Source organism: Stegostoma tigrinum, chromosome 12 (genome assembly GCF_030684315.1).
Source record: "Stegostoma tigrinum isolate sSteTig4 chromosome 12, sSteTig4.hap1, whole genome shotgun sequence".
NCBI classification, from domain to species: domain Eukaryota; kingdom Metazoa; phylum Chordata; class Chondrichthyes; order Orectolobiformes; family Stegostomatidae; genus Stegostoma; species Stegostoma tigrinum.
The window spans coordinates 77,397,809-77,414,868 of NC_081365.1; the positions used below are offsets into that span (position 1 = coordinate 77,397,809).

Here is a 17,060-nt window from a genome sequence, read left to right on the forward strand (position 1 = left end):
CTCAAACAACCATCAATCAGAGGCATCAAAAACAAGAGGCTACAGGCCTCAAACACTACAGGCTTCATACTCACTACAGCTTCAAAACACCTACACTGGCCTCAAACCCTAATAGGCCACAGACCGTGAACATCAATGGGTTTCAGACTTCAAATACCTGCAGCTTGTAAGTTTAAATAACTATCAATCAGAGGCATCAAACAATAAGAGGACAAAGGCCTTAATTGCTGAAAGGCCACAGGCGTCAATGGTCAAAACTGTAAATCACTTGAGTTCAAAACTGCTAAATATAGGGGGTGGAATTTTCTTTCACATGTTGTTATCAAGGGATAATTATTGAGGTAATTAAACCAATACTTGGGGTATACTGCTGAGCCAGGTGCATTAAATAGCCAAGTTCTCTCACTCTTTACTACCTTTCTCTCCAGCCTTACGTTTCAGAACACAGTTGCATCTTGGCTGATTGTAGGGAAAAGCATACACCTTCTCTTACTCCTATGTTTATTTCTACAACATCAGGGGGCAAACTTCCTGCATGTGTGCAGCTGTGGTGACACTGTCAGAGTCTGACTGTTTACAGTGAGTAATGGTTTCTTCTAAGTACAGCTCTGCTTTCTGCAGCAAAATTATGCATTTCTTTGAAAGGTGGTATTTGATTATTAGAACAAATGTAGGTCCCTCACAGTCAGAAGTCAGAGAAATTAGAAAGCAAGAAGAAACAGCGGACAAATTGAAGCATACTTTGGCTCTGTCTTCACAAAAGAAGGTACAAATAACCTCCCAGAAATATCAGGGAGCCAATGGTCTAGTGAGAGGGGGGAACTGAAGTAAGTCAGTATGAATAAGGTGCTGGGGAAATTAATGCATTTAAAGGATGACAAATCATCAAGGCCTAATAATCTAGAACCGAGAGTATTGAAAGATGTGGCCCTGAAGATATTGGGCACATTAGCAGTCATCTTCCAAAGCTGTCTCGACTCTGGTGCAAATGTAACGCAATGTCTAAAGAGGGTAGAGAGAGAAATAATTGAGAATTACAGACCAGTTAGCCTAACATCAATGGAGGAGAAAGTGCTTGAATCTATTGTAAAAAAAGAACTTTTGAAAAGCATTAATGGGATTAGACAATGCCAACATGTGTTATGAAAGGTAAATCAAGTTTAACAAATCCATTTGAGATTTTTGACCATGTAACCACTAGATAGGTAAGGGAGCACCAGAAGTGTGTTTGGATTTTCAGATGGCTTTGGATAAGTACCTCATAAGGATGTAACGGGCAAAATTAATGCTCATTGGATTGGGGGTAATAAATTCGCACAGACTGAGAATTGCTTGATAGACAAGGAACAGAGTTAGAATGAAAGGGTCTCTTTCTGGCTAGCAGGCAGTGACGGATGGGGTACGACAGAGATCAGTGCTTAGGTGTCAGCTATTCACTATGTATAAAAATAATCTGGTGGAAGAAATCAAATGCAACATTTCCAAATTTGCTGCTGACTCAGAACAGGACAGGATTGTGAGTTACAAGCAGGATCAAAGAAGCTTCAAGGTGATTTAGATAAGTTGAGTGACTGGGGAAAACACATGGCAGATGCAGTACGATGTGGTTCAATGTGAAGTTGTGTATTTCAGAACAAAAGAAACAGAAAGGCAACGTATTGTTTTAATGGAGAAATGTTGAGAAGTGTAAATGTACAAAGGGATCCCGGTGTCCTTCTATAAAGAAAGTCCACAGACAGAAGCAGCAAGCAATTAATAAGTCAAATTGTCTACTGGCCTTCATTGCAACAAGGCTTGAGTTTGAAAGTAGGTTACCTTATGGCAAATACACTGAGCCTTGGGGAAACAGTGCCTAGAGTACTGCATGTAACTTTGTTCTCCCTATTTAAGAAGGAACACACTTGCTGGAGAGGGAATGCAATGAGGTTTATTAAGCTCATACTGTGCTTGGCAGGACTGTCCTATGAGAAAAGATTAGTTTGACTTGACCTGTATTCTCTGTAATTTAGAAGAATGAGAAGGTGTCTGATTGAAACATATAAAATTCTAACAGGGCTGGCCAGACTTAGATACAGGAAGGATGTTTTTCCTGGTTATCCAGTCTTGTGCCAGGGGATACAGTCTTAGGATGATGGTGGCCTATTTAGGATTGACAAGAAGAAAATTTCTTCAAAGAACAGCGATTCTGTGGATTTCTCTACCACAAAATGCCGTGGAGGCTAGGTCACTGAATATACTTAAAAAAGATGTTACTTGACATTCAATTGCATTATTATTGCTGAACACCCCTACAATCAGCAACCAGGGGCTTATCATTGACCAGAAACTGAACTAGACCATCCATATTAACAGAGCAGCTGAAAGAGCAGATCAGAGGCTAGGAATTCTGAGTTGAATAACATATTTCCTCTCTCTCCAAAGCCCACCTGTTGTCTACAAGGCAGAAGTCAGGAACACGATGGAATATTCTCCATTTATCTGGATAATGGTGCTCCAACAACACACAAGAACCAGTTGTCATCCTGGAGAAAACAGTCTGCATGATTGATATCCCGTCCAGCACCTTCATTAACACCTTTCCACGACAAATCTATTGTTGCAACAATGTGTACCATCGACAAGCTTCAACGCAGCAACTCACCGAGGCTCCTCCAATGGGACCTTCCAAACACGTTTCTACAACAATCTAGAGGGATAAGGGCAACAGACACATGGGCAACACTATCACCTGCAACATCCTCTCCAAGCTACTCCCCATCCTGGCTTAGAACTAAATTATCATTCCTTCGATGTTGCTAGGTCAAAATCCTGGAGCTCCCCCTTTATATCCCGAGAACTGCAGTGGCTCAAGAGGGCAGCTCACCACTGCCTTTCAAGGGAAATGAGAATGGACAATAAATGCTGGCCCGGCTAGCAATGCCCGTAGCCATGAATGAATAACTTAAGGAAACTCAATGTCAGGCAAAAGGAACTTGGGCCACCACCAGGTTAACAGCACAGCTAATCCAAAGGTCTCATCTCCTTCCCCTACCAAAAGTGGCACGAATAGCTTATTTTGCAGTTTGATTTTGACCTTGGCCAAGGAGGCCCATTGGAAGTGACAGAAATCCGTCATGTAGCCAGTGACAAAATAAAGAACTTACAGTGATGGACGGGATTCAGAAATGAGGTACTGTGCTTTAACATTAATAGGCCTAACCAAACGCATTGCCTCCGAAGGCCTTTACAAATCCTTGGAAAGTTTCCCAGTACCAGCTATTGACGACTGCAGTCTAGACAGGCCATCTGTGGACCTTCATTCATACAGATTCTCTCGTACTACCTCACTAGTACTTTTAAACACACAATAGCTTCTTCTACATTTACCATAGAGAAAACAGAATTAACTCTAGAAATTAAATGAGTCCATAAATAGTTTGACCTTGCTCAGGCAGAAGAATAGACTAAATCGATATCCTTTGACAGAATGCAGATTCTACAATGGCTGTTTCCCACTTTGGAGGTCCAGTGAGGATACATGCAGCTTCAGGTTAACTTTCACTCTCACTTGAAGTGAGACAGTGCTGGTTATGTCACTAGTAATCTCGAGGCCCAGGTGAATGCACTGGGGACAGGGATTCAAGTCCCACCAAGGCACCTGTTGGATTTTCATAGAATCCCAATGGTGTGGAAGCAGGCCATTCAGCCCATTCAGTCCACAGTAACTCCAAAGAGCATCCCACCCAAGCACCCTCCCTCCCACTCTCCCATCCCCATACATCCGCATTTCCCATGGCTAACCCACCTAGTCTGCACATACCTGGACACTATTGACAATTTAGAATCGCCAACCCACCCAACCTGCATATCTTTGGATTGTGGGAGGAAACTGGAGCACCTGGAAACACACACTCAGACATGGGGGGAATGTGTAAACTCCACACAGACAGTCGCACGAGGGTAGAATCAAACCCAGGTCCCTGGTGCTGTCAGGCAGCTAACCTCTGAGCTACCATGTCACCCCTAATTCTTTCTGACTCCGCTACAACCTTACAAATGTACTCATGAACAAGTTTTAGTTGTCTTCTAAATCTCTGACATCTCATTCACCACCTGCGGCCCCTTACACTAGGCCTCTTCACAGAGTCATTGCTAATGTCAAAACACGTGATAGTCTGCATTGTTCAACAAAACAATTTGATTTCCATTTTTCGCCAGATTTTTACCTCCAAATCGCAGTGAGTGTGTCAAGCACTCCATAAGGCCTCAAAAATCCTTTCTAAATTGAGCTGTGCAACATAACTTTGAGCTAAGAGGGGGCTGCCATAAAGTGAGTTTCTCATTCTTTTTCTCTAGCTGCTTCAGTCCAGTTGCAAAATTTAAAATTCTTAAAGGTTCAGCAGAAATCTCAAGTGAGAATAGAAAATTAAAGTTCTATGCAGGTTATTAAAAATGAAAAACATGTGCTTTTAGATACAAACAAGTCTGTGACTGTACACCTATTAATCAACATTACACTGCAGTGACATCAATGGAACCAAAGTGCAATTATAGTTGCATATTTACCTAATATAATAAAGGGTATTCCCAGAAAGGTAGAGTTGTACTTCCCTCCCATCAAGTTGATGATCCCTGCTGATGTGAGGGTGGCCAGTGCCATTGTCACTAAGCCTAGGAGTCCAAGCCAGGGCTTGCTACGAACACAGTCTTGCATGGAACAGCACAGCATGGCCAGTAGCCAGACCACCAGTAAACTAGTCACCAGATACCACTCTGAAACCTGGCTGCTTTTCTGAAAGTCCTCCTTTAGCGATGACGATGTAAACGGATAGAGTTTCAGCTCCTTGTGAGATTTTTGGAAATTTTCAACAGTTTTGCAGAAAGCCGACTCCCATTTCTCTGCCACCAGATCATTCAAGGAGTTACGTGTTTGCAGGTAATAGGTGATTTGAATTGCTCGAGCAGATTTCACCCGATTCTTATTCTGCAGAGTGACACCTCCGAGCTGGTGCCCGATAAACACCTCCTGGCCATCTTTAAGGTAGGTATTTGGGTAGCTGATGACGATCCCTGTGCCGTTGATGGTCCATGCAGCCCTCAGCTCCTCCAGCACATACACAATATCATCCAAGGCGCACATCTTATTATCCTTTAGAATACACATGTGGGCAAATGAGTAGTTGAAGCCCAACACTGGCACCTGAATCCGTGTCACAGATGAATGCAGCTGGAATGAAGAAAAAAGAGGTTGTGGGGTAAATTAACTGGAAAGCAAATACTTGACATAATTCTCCAGTTATAACAGAAGTTGTTTCATTTACACAGTGGAAAGTCAGGTCAAACAGTGGTAGACTGATCGTCAAAACAGACTAAGAGAAATGTTGCTGTCTCAGAACATGTCTATTAGTCTAAATAAAAGCGAAAAGAATGGCAGAAATTGCTGGAAAAGCGCAGTAGCACCTTCCTCAGGGTCACTGGATCTGAAATGTTAACTGTGATTTCTCTCCACAAATGCTGCCAGATCTGCTGAGCTTTTCCTGAAATTTTGGTTTTATTTCTATTAGTCTCATTAGTCTTGACAATTTAAGCAGATACAATTCACATGACGTGAAATTGTACTGGGTATTTATGGCTGTAATCTGGGCGAGCATTTAAAAAGTGTATGATATACAACAAACAAAAACTTTTCTGAGGCACAGGAAAAGTGAACACACTGTGGCTCTCAAGAAAAGTTCAAGCTTGTATCAGATCTATAGAAGAGAATTTATAAAGTTCCAAAAAAGTAGTAAGCCTGAGGATTGGGAACATTTAGAATTCAACAAAGGAGGGTCAATAAACTGATAAAGAAAGGGAAAACTGAATATGAAAGTAAATTAGCAAGAAACATTAAACCAAACTTTCAAAGTCTCTAGGGTTCTGTAAAAAGGACAAGATTAGCAAAATTACTGTGCGCATTAAAGACAGAGCTAAGGGAGTTCATAACAGATAATAAGGAAATGGCAGAGAAAAGAAATAAATACTTTGTATCTGTCTGTATCATGTGTCTGTACAAAGGACTAGTGAGAATTTAGTGCAGAACAGAGAGAAATTTGTATTAGCAAAAAAGTAGTACTGAAGAAATTAACGGGACTGGAAGTTGGTAAATTCCCTGGACTTGATGACCTTCATCCTAAAGTGTCGAATGACATCAAAATAGTAAATAGACGGTGATCATCTTCTGAAATGTATAGATCCTGGAATAGTACCTGCAGATTGGAAAGTTGCAACTATTTCTGCAGTATTTAAGAAATGAAGAAAACAGAAAATGGGAAAACCTCAGCCCAGTTAACCTATTATAAAGGATGTGAAAACTGAAAACTTAGAAAGTAGCGGAAGGATTAGGCACAGTCAACAGAGATTCATGAAAAGAAAATCATGTTTGAAAAACCTATTAACTATTTTTTGAAGATGTAACAGGAAAATAGTTAAGGGAGAACAACTGGATGTGGTATATTTGCATTTTCAGAAGACTTTTGATAAGGTCCTACACTGAAGATTATTAAATAAAACTAGGCCACATTGGATAGAAGTAATATATTGAAGTAGAATGAGAATCAGTAAACAGGCAGTAAATATAGACTAGGAATTAACTGGCCATTCTCTTGTTGGCAGACAGTGAACTAGCAGGATTCAGCAAGAATGAGTCTTCAGCCCCAGTTGTTTACAATTTGTATCAGTGAATTTGATGTGGGACCAACTGCAATATTTCCAAGTTTGATGATGACACAGAGCTTGGGTGTGCATGAGTCACGAGTAGGATCAAAAGAGGCTATGACAGGATTTAGACAAGCTGAGTCCTTGGTGCAATTGTATATGGCCTTGTTAAGATTGCATCTGGGCTGTTGTGCACAATTTTGGTCTTCTCACCCGAGGAAGGTCGCATTTGCTGTGCAGTGAGTACAACTAAGGTAAACCAGATTGGGTCCTGGAATGGAGCTCAGTGGTTAGCACTGCTGCCTCATAGTGCTAGGGATCTGAGATCACTTCCAGTCTCAGATGACTCTGTCTGTATGGAGTTTTGCAAGTTCTCCCCATGCCACATGGATTTCTCTGGGTGCTCCAGTTTCCTCTTACAGTTCAAAGATGTGCGGGTTAGATGAAATGATCATGCTAAATTGCCCTGTGGTGTCAAGTTTTATGCAGTATAATAGATTATCCATGGTAAATGTGGGGCTGGGAGAGAGGCAGGACATTTTTGGAGGGATGGTGCTGACTCAGTGGACTGAATATCCTCTTTCTGTATTGTAGGGATTCTATGAATTGTCCTTTTAGGAGAGTTGAGGAACAGGAATAGGCTACTTAGCCCAGGGCCTGCTCCACCACTCTATTGAATCATGGCTAATGATCTACTTCAACAATTCCTTCCCATGGTACCTCGATATCTGTGTCATTAGTCTCTTCAGTCTTCATAAAACAATTCCCACATCCCAGGGATTAGCCTGATCAATCTCTGTGGAATTCTGTCTAAGGATAGCAAAGATGATTCTCGATAGGAGTGAGAGAGTCAGGGTAGTTGTCACTGGGGACTTCAACTTTCCAAATATTGACTGGAAACACTATAGTTCGAGTACTATAGATGGGTCAGTTTTTGTCCAGTGTGTGCAGGAGGGCTTCCTCACACAGTATGTTGATAGGCCAACATGGGGCGAAGCCACATTAGATTTGGTACTGGGTAATGAGCCTGGCCAGGCGTTAGATTTGGAAGTAGGTGAGCACTTTGGTGACAGCAATCACAATTCTGTTATGTTTACTTTAGTGATGGAAAGGGATAGGTGTATACCACTGGGCAAGAGTTATAGCTGGGGGAAAAGGCAATTATGATGAGATTAGGCAAGATTTACAGAGCATAGGATGGGGAAGGAAACTGCAGGGGATGGGCACATTAGAAATGTGGAGCTTATTCAAGGAAAAGCTCCTGTGTGTCCTAGATAAGTATGTACCTGTCAGGCAGGGAGGAAGCTGCAGAGAGCGGGAGCCGTGGTTTACAAAGGAGGTGAAATCTCTGGTCAAGAGGTCGAAGGCTTATGTTAGGATGAGATGTGAACGCTCAGTTAGGGCACTTGAGGGCTACGAAGTAGCCGGGAAAGACCTAAAGAGAGAGCTCAGAAGAGCCAGGAGGAGACATGAGAAGTTGTTGGCGGATAGGATCAGGGTAAACCCTAAGGCTTTCTATAGGTATTTAAGGAATAAAAGAATGACGAAAGTAAGATTAGGGCCAATCAAGGGTAGTAGTGGAAAGTTGTGTGTGGAGTCAGATGAGATAGGGGAAGCGCTAAATGAATATTTTTCAACAGTATTCACTCTAGAAAACGACAATGTTGTCAAGGAGAATACTGAGATTCAGGCTACTAGACTAGGTGGGATTGAGGTTCACAAGGAAGAGGTATTAGAAATCCTTCAGAGGGTGAAGATAGATAAGTCCCCTGGGCCAGATAGGAATTATCCTCGGATCCTCTGGGAAGCCAGGGAGGAGATTGCCGAGCCTTTGACATTGATCATTAACTCGTCATTGTCTACAGAAATAGTGCCAGATGACTGGAGGATAGCAAATGTGGTTCCCCTGTTCTAGAAGGGGAGTAGAGACAACCCTGGTAATTACAGAAGTGAGCCTCACCTCAGTTGTTGGTAAAGTGTTGGAAAAGGTTATAAGGGATAGGATTTATAATCATCTAGAAAAGAATAAATTGATTAGGGATAGTCAGCACAGTTTTGTGAAGGCAAGGTCACGCCTCACAAACCTTATTGAGTTCTTTGAGAAGGTGACCAAACAGGTAGATGAGAGTAAACCAGTTGATGTGGTGTATATGGATTTCAGCAAGGTGTTCGATAAGGTTCCCCACAGTGGGCTATTGTACAGAATGCGGAGGAATGGGATTGTGGGAGATATAGCAGTTTGGATCAGAAATTGGCTTGCTGAAAGAAGACAGAGGGTGGTAGTTGATGGGAAATGTTCATCCTGGAGACCAGTTACTAGTGGTGTACCACAAGGGTCGGTGTTGGGTCCACTGCTGTTTGTCATTTTTATAAATGACCTGGATGAGGGCGTAGAAGGATGGGTTAGTAAATTTGCAGACGACACTAAGGTCGGTGGAGTTGTGGATAGTGACGAAGAATGCTGTAGGTTGCAGAGAGACATAGACAAGCTGCAGAGCTGGGCTGAGAGGTGGCAAATGGAGTTTAATGCAGACAAGTGTAAGGTGATGCACTTTGGTAGGAGTAACCGGAAGGCAAAGTACAGGGCTAATGGTAAGATTCTTAGTCGTGTAGATGAGCAGAGAAGTCTCGGTGTCCATGTACACAGATCCTTGAAAGTTGCCACCCAGGTTGACAGGGCTGTTAAGAAGGCATACAGTGTTTTAGCTTTTCTTAAGAGAGGGAAGGAGTTCCGAAGCCAAGAGGTTATGCTGCAGCTGTACAAAACTCTGGTGTGGCCGCACTTGGAGTATTGTGTACAGTTCTGGTCACTGCATTATAACGAGGATGTGGAAGCTTTAGAAAGGGTGCAGAGGAGACTTACTAGGATGTTGCCTGGTATGGAGGGAAGGTCTTACGAGGAAAGGCTGAGAGACTTGAGGCTGTTTTCATTAGAGAGAAGGTGGTTGAGAGGTGACTTAATTGAAACATATAAAATAATCAGAGGGTTAGATAGGGGGGATAGGGAGAGCCTTTTTCCTAGGATGGTGACGACGAGCACGAGGGGGCATAGCTTTAAATTGAGGGGTGAAAGATATAGGACAGATGTCAGAGGTAGTTTCATTACTCAGAGAGTAGTAAGGGAATGGAATGCTTTGCCTGCAACAGTAGTAGATTCGCCAACTTTAGGTACATTTAAGTCGTCATTGGATAAGCATATGGACATACATGGAATAGTGTAGGTTAGATGGGCTTGAGATTGGTATGACAGGTCAGCACAACATCGAGGGCCGAATGGCCTGTACTGTGCTGTACTGTTCTATGTAATTGTATTCTTCCTTAGAATGGGCTCAAGGATTCATTCCCACTGTATCCTACTATTTCAGAGCCTGCCAACAAGACAAATGACCAGTTAATTCCTAGTCTTTGTTTATTGCCTATTAACTGATTCTCATTCCATTTCAATATATTACCTCTATCCAATGTGGCCTAATTTTATATAATAATCTTCAGTGTAGGATCTTATTAAGTTTTCTGAAAATGCAAATATACCACAACCAAAACTCTAAAAAATACTCCAGGTGACGTGTCACTAAGGCTTGACACAACTGCAGGACATCTTTACACCAGTCCCCTTCCTAAATGCTTGCTGCTCTGAACAAGTATAAAGAGTAAAAGATTGGTGAAAACTAATGTAAGTCCCTTACAGTCTGAAATGACAGAATTTATAATGGGGAACAAAGAAATGGCTCACAAACTAAATTCATGCTTCCCTTTTATCTTCAGAAAGGAGGATACAAATAATAAACCAGAAATGATGGGCAACACAAGGATTAGTGAGAGGGAGGAACTGAAGCAAATCAGTTTTTTGTGTGAGAAATGGTGTTAGAGAAATTGACAGGATTGAAGGCTGAAAGATCTTTAGGGCCTGATAATGTACATCACAAAGCAATTAAGGAACTGGCCCTAGAAATAGTAAATGTATTGGTGGTTACCTTCCAAGATGCTTTAAACTCTTGAACAGTTCCTACAGATTAGAGGGTAGTTAATGTAACCCCACTATAACGTAACCCCTAAAACAGGGAATTACAGACCAACAAACCTGTTGTCAATAATGGGGAAGAGGCTAGAATCCATTATTAAGGATCTTATAGCAACGCACTTCAAAAACAGTGGCAGTATCAGACAGTCAGCATGGATTTACAAAAGGGAAATCATGTTTGACAAATCTACTGGAATTCTTTGAGGCCGTAACTAGTAGAGCTGATTGTAGGAGCTAAAGGATGTGGCTTATTTGGATTTTCATAAGGCTTTCAACAAAGTCCCACATGAGATAATTATGTAAAATTAAACTGTGTGGGTTGAGGCTAGTGCATTGAGATGGACAGAAAATTGGTTTGTAGACAGGATACCAAGAGTAGGAATAAATGGGTCTTCTTCCAAATTGCAGGCAGTGATTTTTGGGGTATCACAGTGATAAATACTAGGACCTCAGTTATTCACAAAATATTTTAATGATTTAGATGAGGGAACGAAATGCAATGTCTTGAAATTTGCAGCTAACATAAGGCTGAGTGGAAGGATGAGTTGTGAGGAGGATGCAGAGAAGTTGCAGTGTGATTTGGACAGGCTGAGTGAGTGGACAAATACATGACAGATACAGTATGATGTGGAGAAATATGAGGTTATCCACTTTGGTAGCAAACATAGAAAAGGAGAATGTGAGTTTGCTCGCTGAGCTGGAAGGTTAGTTTTCAGACGTTTCGTCACCATTCTAGGTTACATCATCAGTGAGCCTCCAATGAAGTGCTGGTGTTATGTCCCGCTTTCTATTTATCTGTTTAGGTTTCCTTGGGTTGGTGATGAGAAAAAGAACAGGAAAAGACATCACCAACACAGGAAATGACATCACCAACCCAAGGAAATCTAAACAGATAAATAGAAAGCGGGACATAACACCAGCGCTTTGTCGGAGGCTCACTGATGATGTTACCTAGAATGGTGATGAAACGTCTGAAAACTAACCTTCCAGCTCAGTGAGCAAACTCACATCCAGAAACTCAACCTCAGCTACAAATCTTCTCAAAACTCAATAGGAAAGCAGATTAATATTCAAAAGGCTGAAATTGAGAAAGGGAAACATTCAACAAGACCTGGGTGTCCTCATGAACCAGTTGCTGAAAGTAAGCAAAAACATTGCTGAAAAAGCTTGGCAGGTCTCGTAGCATCTGTGCAGAGAAATCAGAGTCAGCATTTCAGGTCTAGTGGCCCTTCTTCACAACTGATGGTAGCATGAAAAAGGTTGATATTTATGCATAAGAGGGGGTGTGGAGATAGACCCAAAGAGAGAAAAAAACAGTTGAACAAAGGATTGATTAAAGGTCAACTGGAGAGAATAAATATCTGCTAATGGAAATATTAGAAGCTGGCGGTGCATTTTTGAACTCACTTCGTGGAAAACATCTGACTCTTTTATGACCAGGTTTACTTCCTGTTCTGTTTGAACAGCATTTTGCAGGCTTTGAGTTTGTTTGGATGTTTCATTTGAGGAAAGCCTCCTAAGGGGTAGGCTATTCACTTGGTGCCTCCTGTTTCTGAAGCACATTTGTGGTAAATTCATTGTGAAACGTGATTGTCATCTTGAATCGCAACTGGAAAACTTCTCAATACTGTTGTCCCTGAGCAAGCTGCATCTGACAAGGTTGCAGAGACAAGTCCCAAATTTCGGTGACACCTGCCTCCACATGCCAGAACAACAGACCAACAGCTGTCTGAATATCCCAAACATTATCCTTTTTGTCTAAGTCTTGTTGGCCGGAAAAATATTTTTCATCAAAGTGAATTGCTGCAGACAGAAATCAATTTTTTCCCCTTTACACTGTGTGTGGTTTGGAGTATTTAGAGGGGTAAACCTTTATATTTTCATATTAGAAACTTGGCTGGTGGATTTTCATTTATTTTGAGCCTAACATAGAGAATGTGTATGATTGGCCATATAATGAACCATACAGAAGATTTAGTTTCACTCGTAAACTATGAGAAACTCAATACATTCTACTCATTTCAGTCATAACAGAAAAATGAGGACTGTGGTAGGATATCCAATGCAGATAAGGTATAAATAATTAAGGGAAGATAAAATGACAAACATCAGTTTTCTGAGCATTACTAAATGAATATTGCTTTGGCAGTCGTGAAGGCTGTTCCGTAGACGAAAATTAACCCCTAAGTGAAATTACAAAAAATAATCGGACAAAAGATGGCAGACTGCTTGAAATTAGAACAAAAAGCAAGGGCTAGGAAAACAAAGATAATTGTGCTAGCAACACACTTTAAGTTTGTAGACAGGCAAAGCAAATTAAATGGAAATTCAGGTACGTTAGCTAAAATTCAACTGCTGATGATGCATTTTGAATTGGAAAAAGAAATGATACTTGAACTTCAGAGAAAGGAATGGAAATGGAAAGGGAAACAGCACTTCATGTGAAGGAAAACAGAAGGAAAGGAAACAGAATGAGAAAGAGGATACCAATTTAAAATGTTGACATGAAAGAGGAGGCTGCTGACTCCAAGGAACCTTCTGAAGAGGAAAGAGCTAAACCCAAACTATGATCAAACCAGATGTTTAAATTTGTGAATGTTCTGCCAAGATATGATGAATGGAATGCTGAGACATTTTTCACTTCTTTTGAAAAGGTAGCTAATCAAATGACGGGGTCAAAAGAAACTAGACATGGCAGGTTGACGAAAAAGGCTCGTGAGGTTTAAGCCTTGCTTTCCTTCTTTAATTCATTCATGGCTTTTGCGTATTGTTGGCTGGGCCAGCATTTACCATCCATGTCTAATTGCCCCTGAAAAAGTAGTTGTAATTTTGCCACAAGGTATGATTGTACGTTTACAATGGTGGTAGGCAGTTCCAGGATTTTGACCCAGTGACACTGAAGGAATGGCAATATAATTCCAAGTCAGGTGAGTGGCTTGGAGGAGAGCTTGCAGGTGATGTTGTTTCCTTGTCCCTCTAGGTCGCAGTGCTCTTGGTTTTGAAAGTTCCTTAGAGAATTTCTGTTGTGCATCTTGTAAATAGCACACATTGCTGCTACTGAGTGTGGGTAGTGGCTGTGATGCCAAACAGCTGCTTAATCCTGGATGGTGTTAAGGTTCTTGAGTGTTACTGGAGCTACACTCATCCAGGTTAGTGGGGAGTATTCCATCACACTCTTGACTTGTGCTTTGTAGATGGCGGATGGGTTTTGGGGAGTCTCTTCTGTGCTCTTATATGTACATATATGTATATAGCTATGCCAGTTTAGTTTATACAGTCATAGAGTCATACAGTACAGAAACAGACCCTTTGGTCCAACTTGTCCATATCACGAGGTTTTGTAAACTGAACTAGGCCCATTTACCTGCATCTGGCCCATATCCCTCTACACATTTCATATCCATGTATCTGTCCAAATGTCGTTTAGACATTGGAATTGTATCCACTTCTAACCACTTCTTCTGGCAGCCTGTTCTGTACACACACCACCCTCTGTGCGAAAAACTTGCCCTCAGGTCCCTTTTGAATCTTTCCCCTCTCACCTTAAATCTATGCCCTTTAGTTTTGTTTTACTGTGGGGAAAAGGCCTTGGCTATTCAACTTATCTATGCCCTCTTGATTTTATAAACCTCCATAATGTCACCCCTCATTTTCCTACACTGCAGGGAAAATAGTCCAAGCCTCTCCTTATGATTCAACCTGTAACATCCTTATAAATCCTTTTTGCACCCTTTCCAATTAATAATATCCTTCCTGCAGCCAAGTGACCAGATTTGTGTGGAGTACTTCAAATGTGGCCTTACCGACTGTCTTGTACAGCTGTAACATGACACTCCAACTCCTGTACTCAAATGCTCTGACCAATGAAGGCAAATAAAAAAGCCAAATGTCTTCTTCAACACCATCTACCTGGGACGCCACTTTCAAGGAACTATGTACCTGTACTCCTGGACCCTTTGTTTCTGGTCAATGGTAACCCCCAAGTTGTTGATGGTGGGCATATCCATTGTTGTAATGCCATGAATATCAAGGGGTGATGGTTAGATTGTCTCTTATTGGAGATGGTCACTACTTGGCATTTTTGAAGCACAAATACTAGCCACTGGTCCAGACCTTGCAGTATCTGGATACATACTGATTCAGTATCTGTGGGAACATAAAAGTTGCTAAACATGGTGCAATAATTGGTAATTACGGTGGAGAGAAGGTCATTGATGAAACGACTAAAGATAGTTGAGCCCAGGACACTTCAACCCTAAGAAGCACCTACAGAGATGTCCTGGAGCTTAGATGACTGACATTCAACAACTACAACCATCTTTCTTTGTACTAGGTAATGACTCCAGCCAGCAGAAAGTTTTCCCCTGATTCCCATTGACTCCGGTTATGCTCGGACTCCTTGATGCCTCACTCAGTCAAATGCAGACTTGATGTCAAGGGCTGTCACTTCCACCTCGCCTCTGGAATTGCATTTTTTTTTAATCCATGTTGGAACCACGGCCGTAATGAGGTCAGGAGCTGGCAGTTCACAAACTGGATGTCACTGAGCAGGTTATTGCTGAGCAAGTGATGTTTGATAGCGCTATTAATGACACCTTCCATCACTTTACTGATGATTGAGAGTAGACTGATGGAGCAGTAATTATTCAGATTAGATTTGTCCGGCATTTTGTTGGCAATGACCAGTAAGATTCCTGTGTTGCAGATGTAATGGAACAACTTGGCTAAGGGTGAGGCACATTCTGGAACACATCTCCAGTAATATTGCCAGAATATTGTCACAGCCAGTAGCATTTGCAGTATCTAGTCCCCTCAAACATTTCTTAATATCACGTGGAATGAACTGAATTGGCCAAAGACCTGTGATGCTGAGGACCACTGGAGAAGGCTGAGATGAATTATCCATTCAGCAGTTCTGGCTGAAACTTGTTGCAAATCCCTCAGCCTTATCCTTTGCACTGAAGTGCTGGGCTCTCCCATCATTGAGAATGGGGATATTTGTGGAGGCTCCTCTACTACCATGCACCTCTGGATGTGCCAGGACTGTTCTGATCTATCAGCTGTCAGGAGTCACACAAAGCCAGGTTAAAGTCCTACAGGTTACTTCACCCGACAAAAGGGCTGTGATCCAAAAGCTTGTGATTTCAAATAAACCTGTTGGGCTATAACCTGATGTCATGTGACTTCTGGCTTTGTCCACTTCAGTCCAACTCCAGCACCTCCACATCATGACTATCAGCTCTGGGAGGGCGTAATTCTAAAACAAAATGTTCCTGAAAATAGGCTGGTACTACAAAAAATGCAAATACCCTTCTTGGCATTTGCACTAAAAGGACATTCCTGCAACCAGCATACAGAGATACGATACTATTCCTAAATATCCTACTTGACAGTTGAATTACACAAGTTTCAGTTATTTCGTTTTAGCTGAACAAAACAAAAAAATTCCAAAAAGAACTGATGCTAAGCTATTGGGAGAGTTTGGAGTGATTTACCAGTGTAAACGTTTTGGACAAGAGCTTTAAAGTCAACAAAGGGGTTAGAGGCATCAGGTCTGATAGCAACATTCCTTCAGTGGCACAAACCTCAGAGGATGGCATTTGGTTGTAATAAAATGGGGTCTGGAGCCAGGATAATAATATCTAGAAGCTGTCACTATCTAACATATAGTAGGAGGGTGATATTTCAAAGTAAATGAGCATTTGGACAGTCTTACGTGTGCAGGGATATCTTCATTATTAAAAGGATATCTGAAGGCACCTGGATGATGCAAAGCTGGCTATTTGATGGTATCAGTGAGTATATGATGAAGTAAAGGCAAGTATCTGATGGAAAAGAATTCACAGGCATTATCTGATAGTGAGGTGGGATATGAGGAATTGAGGGTACCTTTCGGATGCCCAACACCTCAGGGGATCAACTCTGATATGGACAGTATTCTAGCAAAGGACAAAGGGCAACACCTCAAAGACATTTTGAATCTCCCTTTGAAGCACAACACTATTGACTTTCACAACTGGGAGGATTTTGCCATCAATCATTCAAAATAGCTACAATGCATCCATCAAGACGCAATACACTCTGCGTCCAATAGCTGAATGATGAGGCAGAATGCTGACAAAGGAGGTAAGAAGAAGCAAACCCTACAATCTGAATGTCATTAGCTCATGGGATGGCTGATTTGTGAGCTCACAGGCCTGCAGGTGAAGAATCACACTGTTCAGTCATATAATGAGCCACGGCAGAAACTCACGACTGAGAAGACAACATCCTTGAATCAAGGAACAGCAAACAACGATGGTCTGATGATATTTTCCAACATATTGCTTGGTATGAGGATGGATATCCAATAGTTTGAGTGAGGACC

The 17,060-nt window shown here is 41.6% G+C and overlaps 1 protein-coding gene across 9 annotated transcripts in view; it reads right to left on the reverse strand.

The window, feature by feature from the left end:
* Nucleotides 1-17,060, reverse strand: part of ptchd1 (patched domain containing 1) — a 42,007-nt gene that overhangs the window by 16,919 nt on the left and 8,028 nt on the right. For all 9 annotated transcript variants that reach the window (XM_048540350.2, XM_048540348.2, XM_048540349.2 and 6 more), the window contains exon 2: nt 4,546-5,206. In XM_048540350.2, coding sequence (XP_048396307.1) covers nt 4,546-5,206 — 661 coding nt within the window. The remainder of the gene's footprint in view (nt 1-4,545; nt 5,207-17,060) is intronic.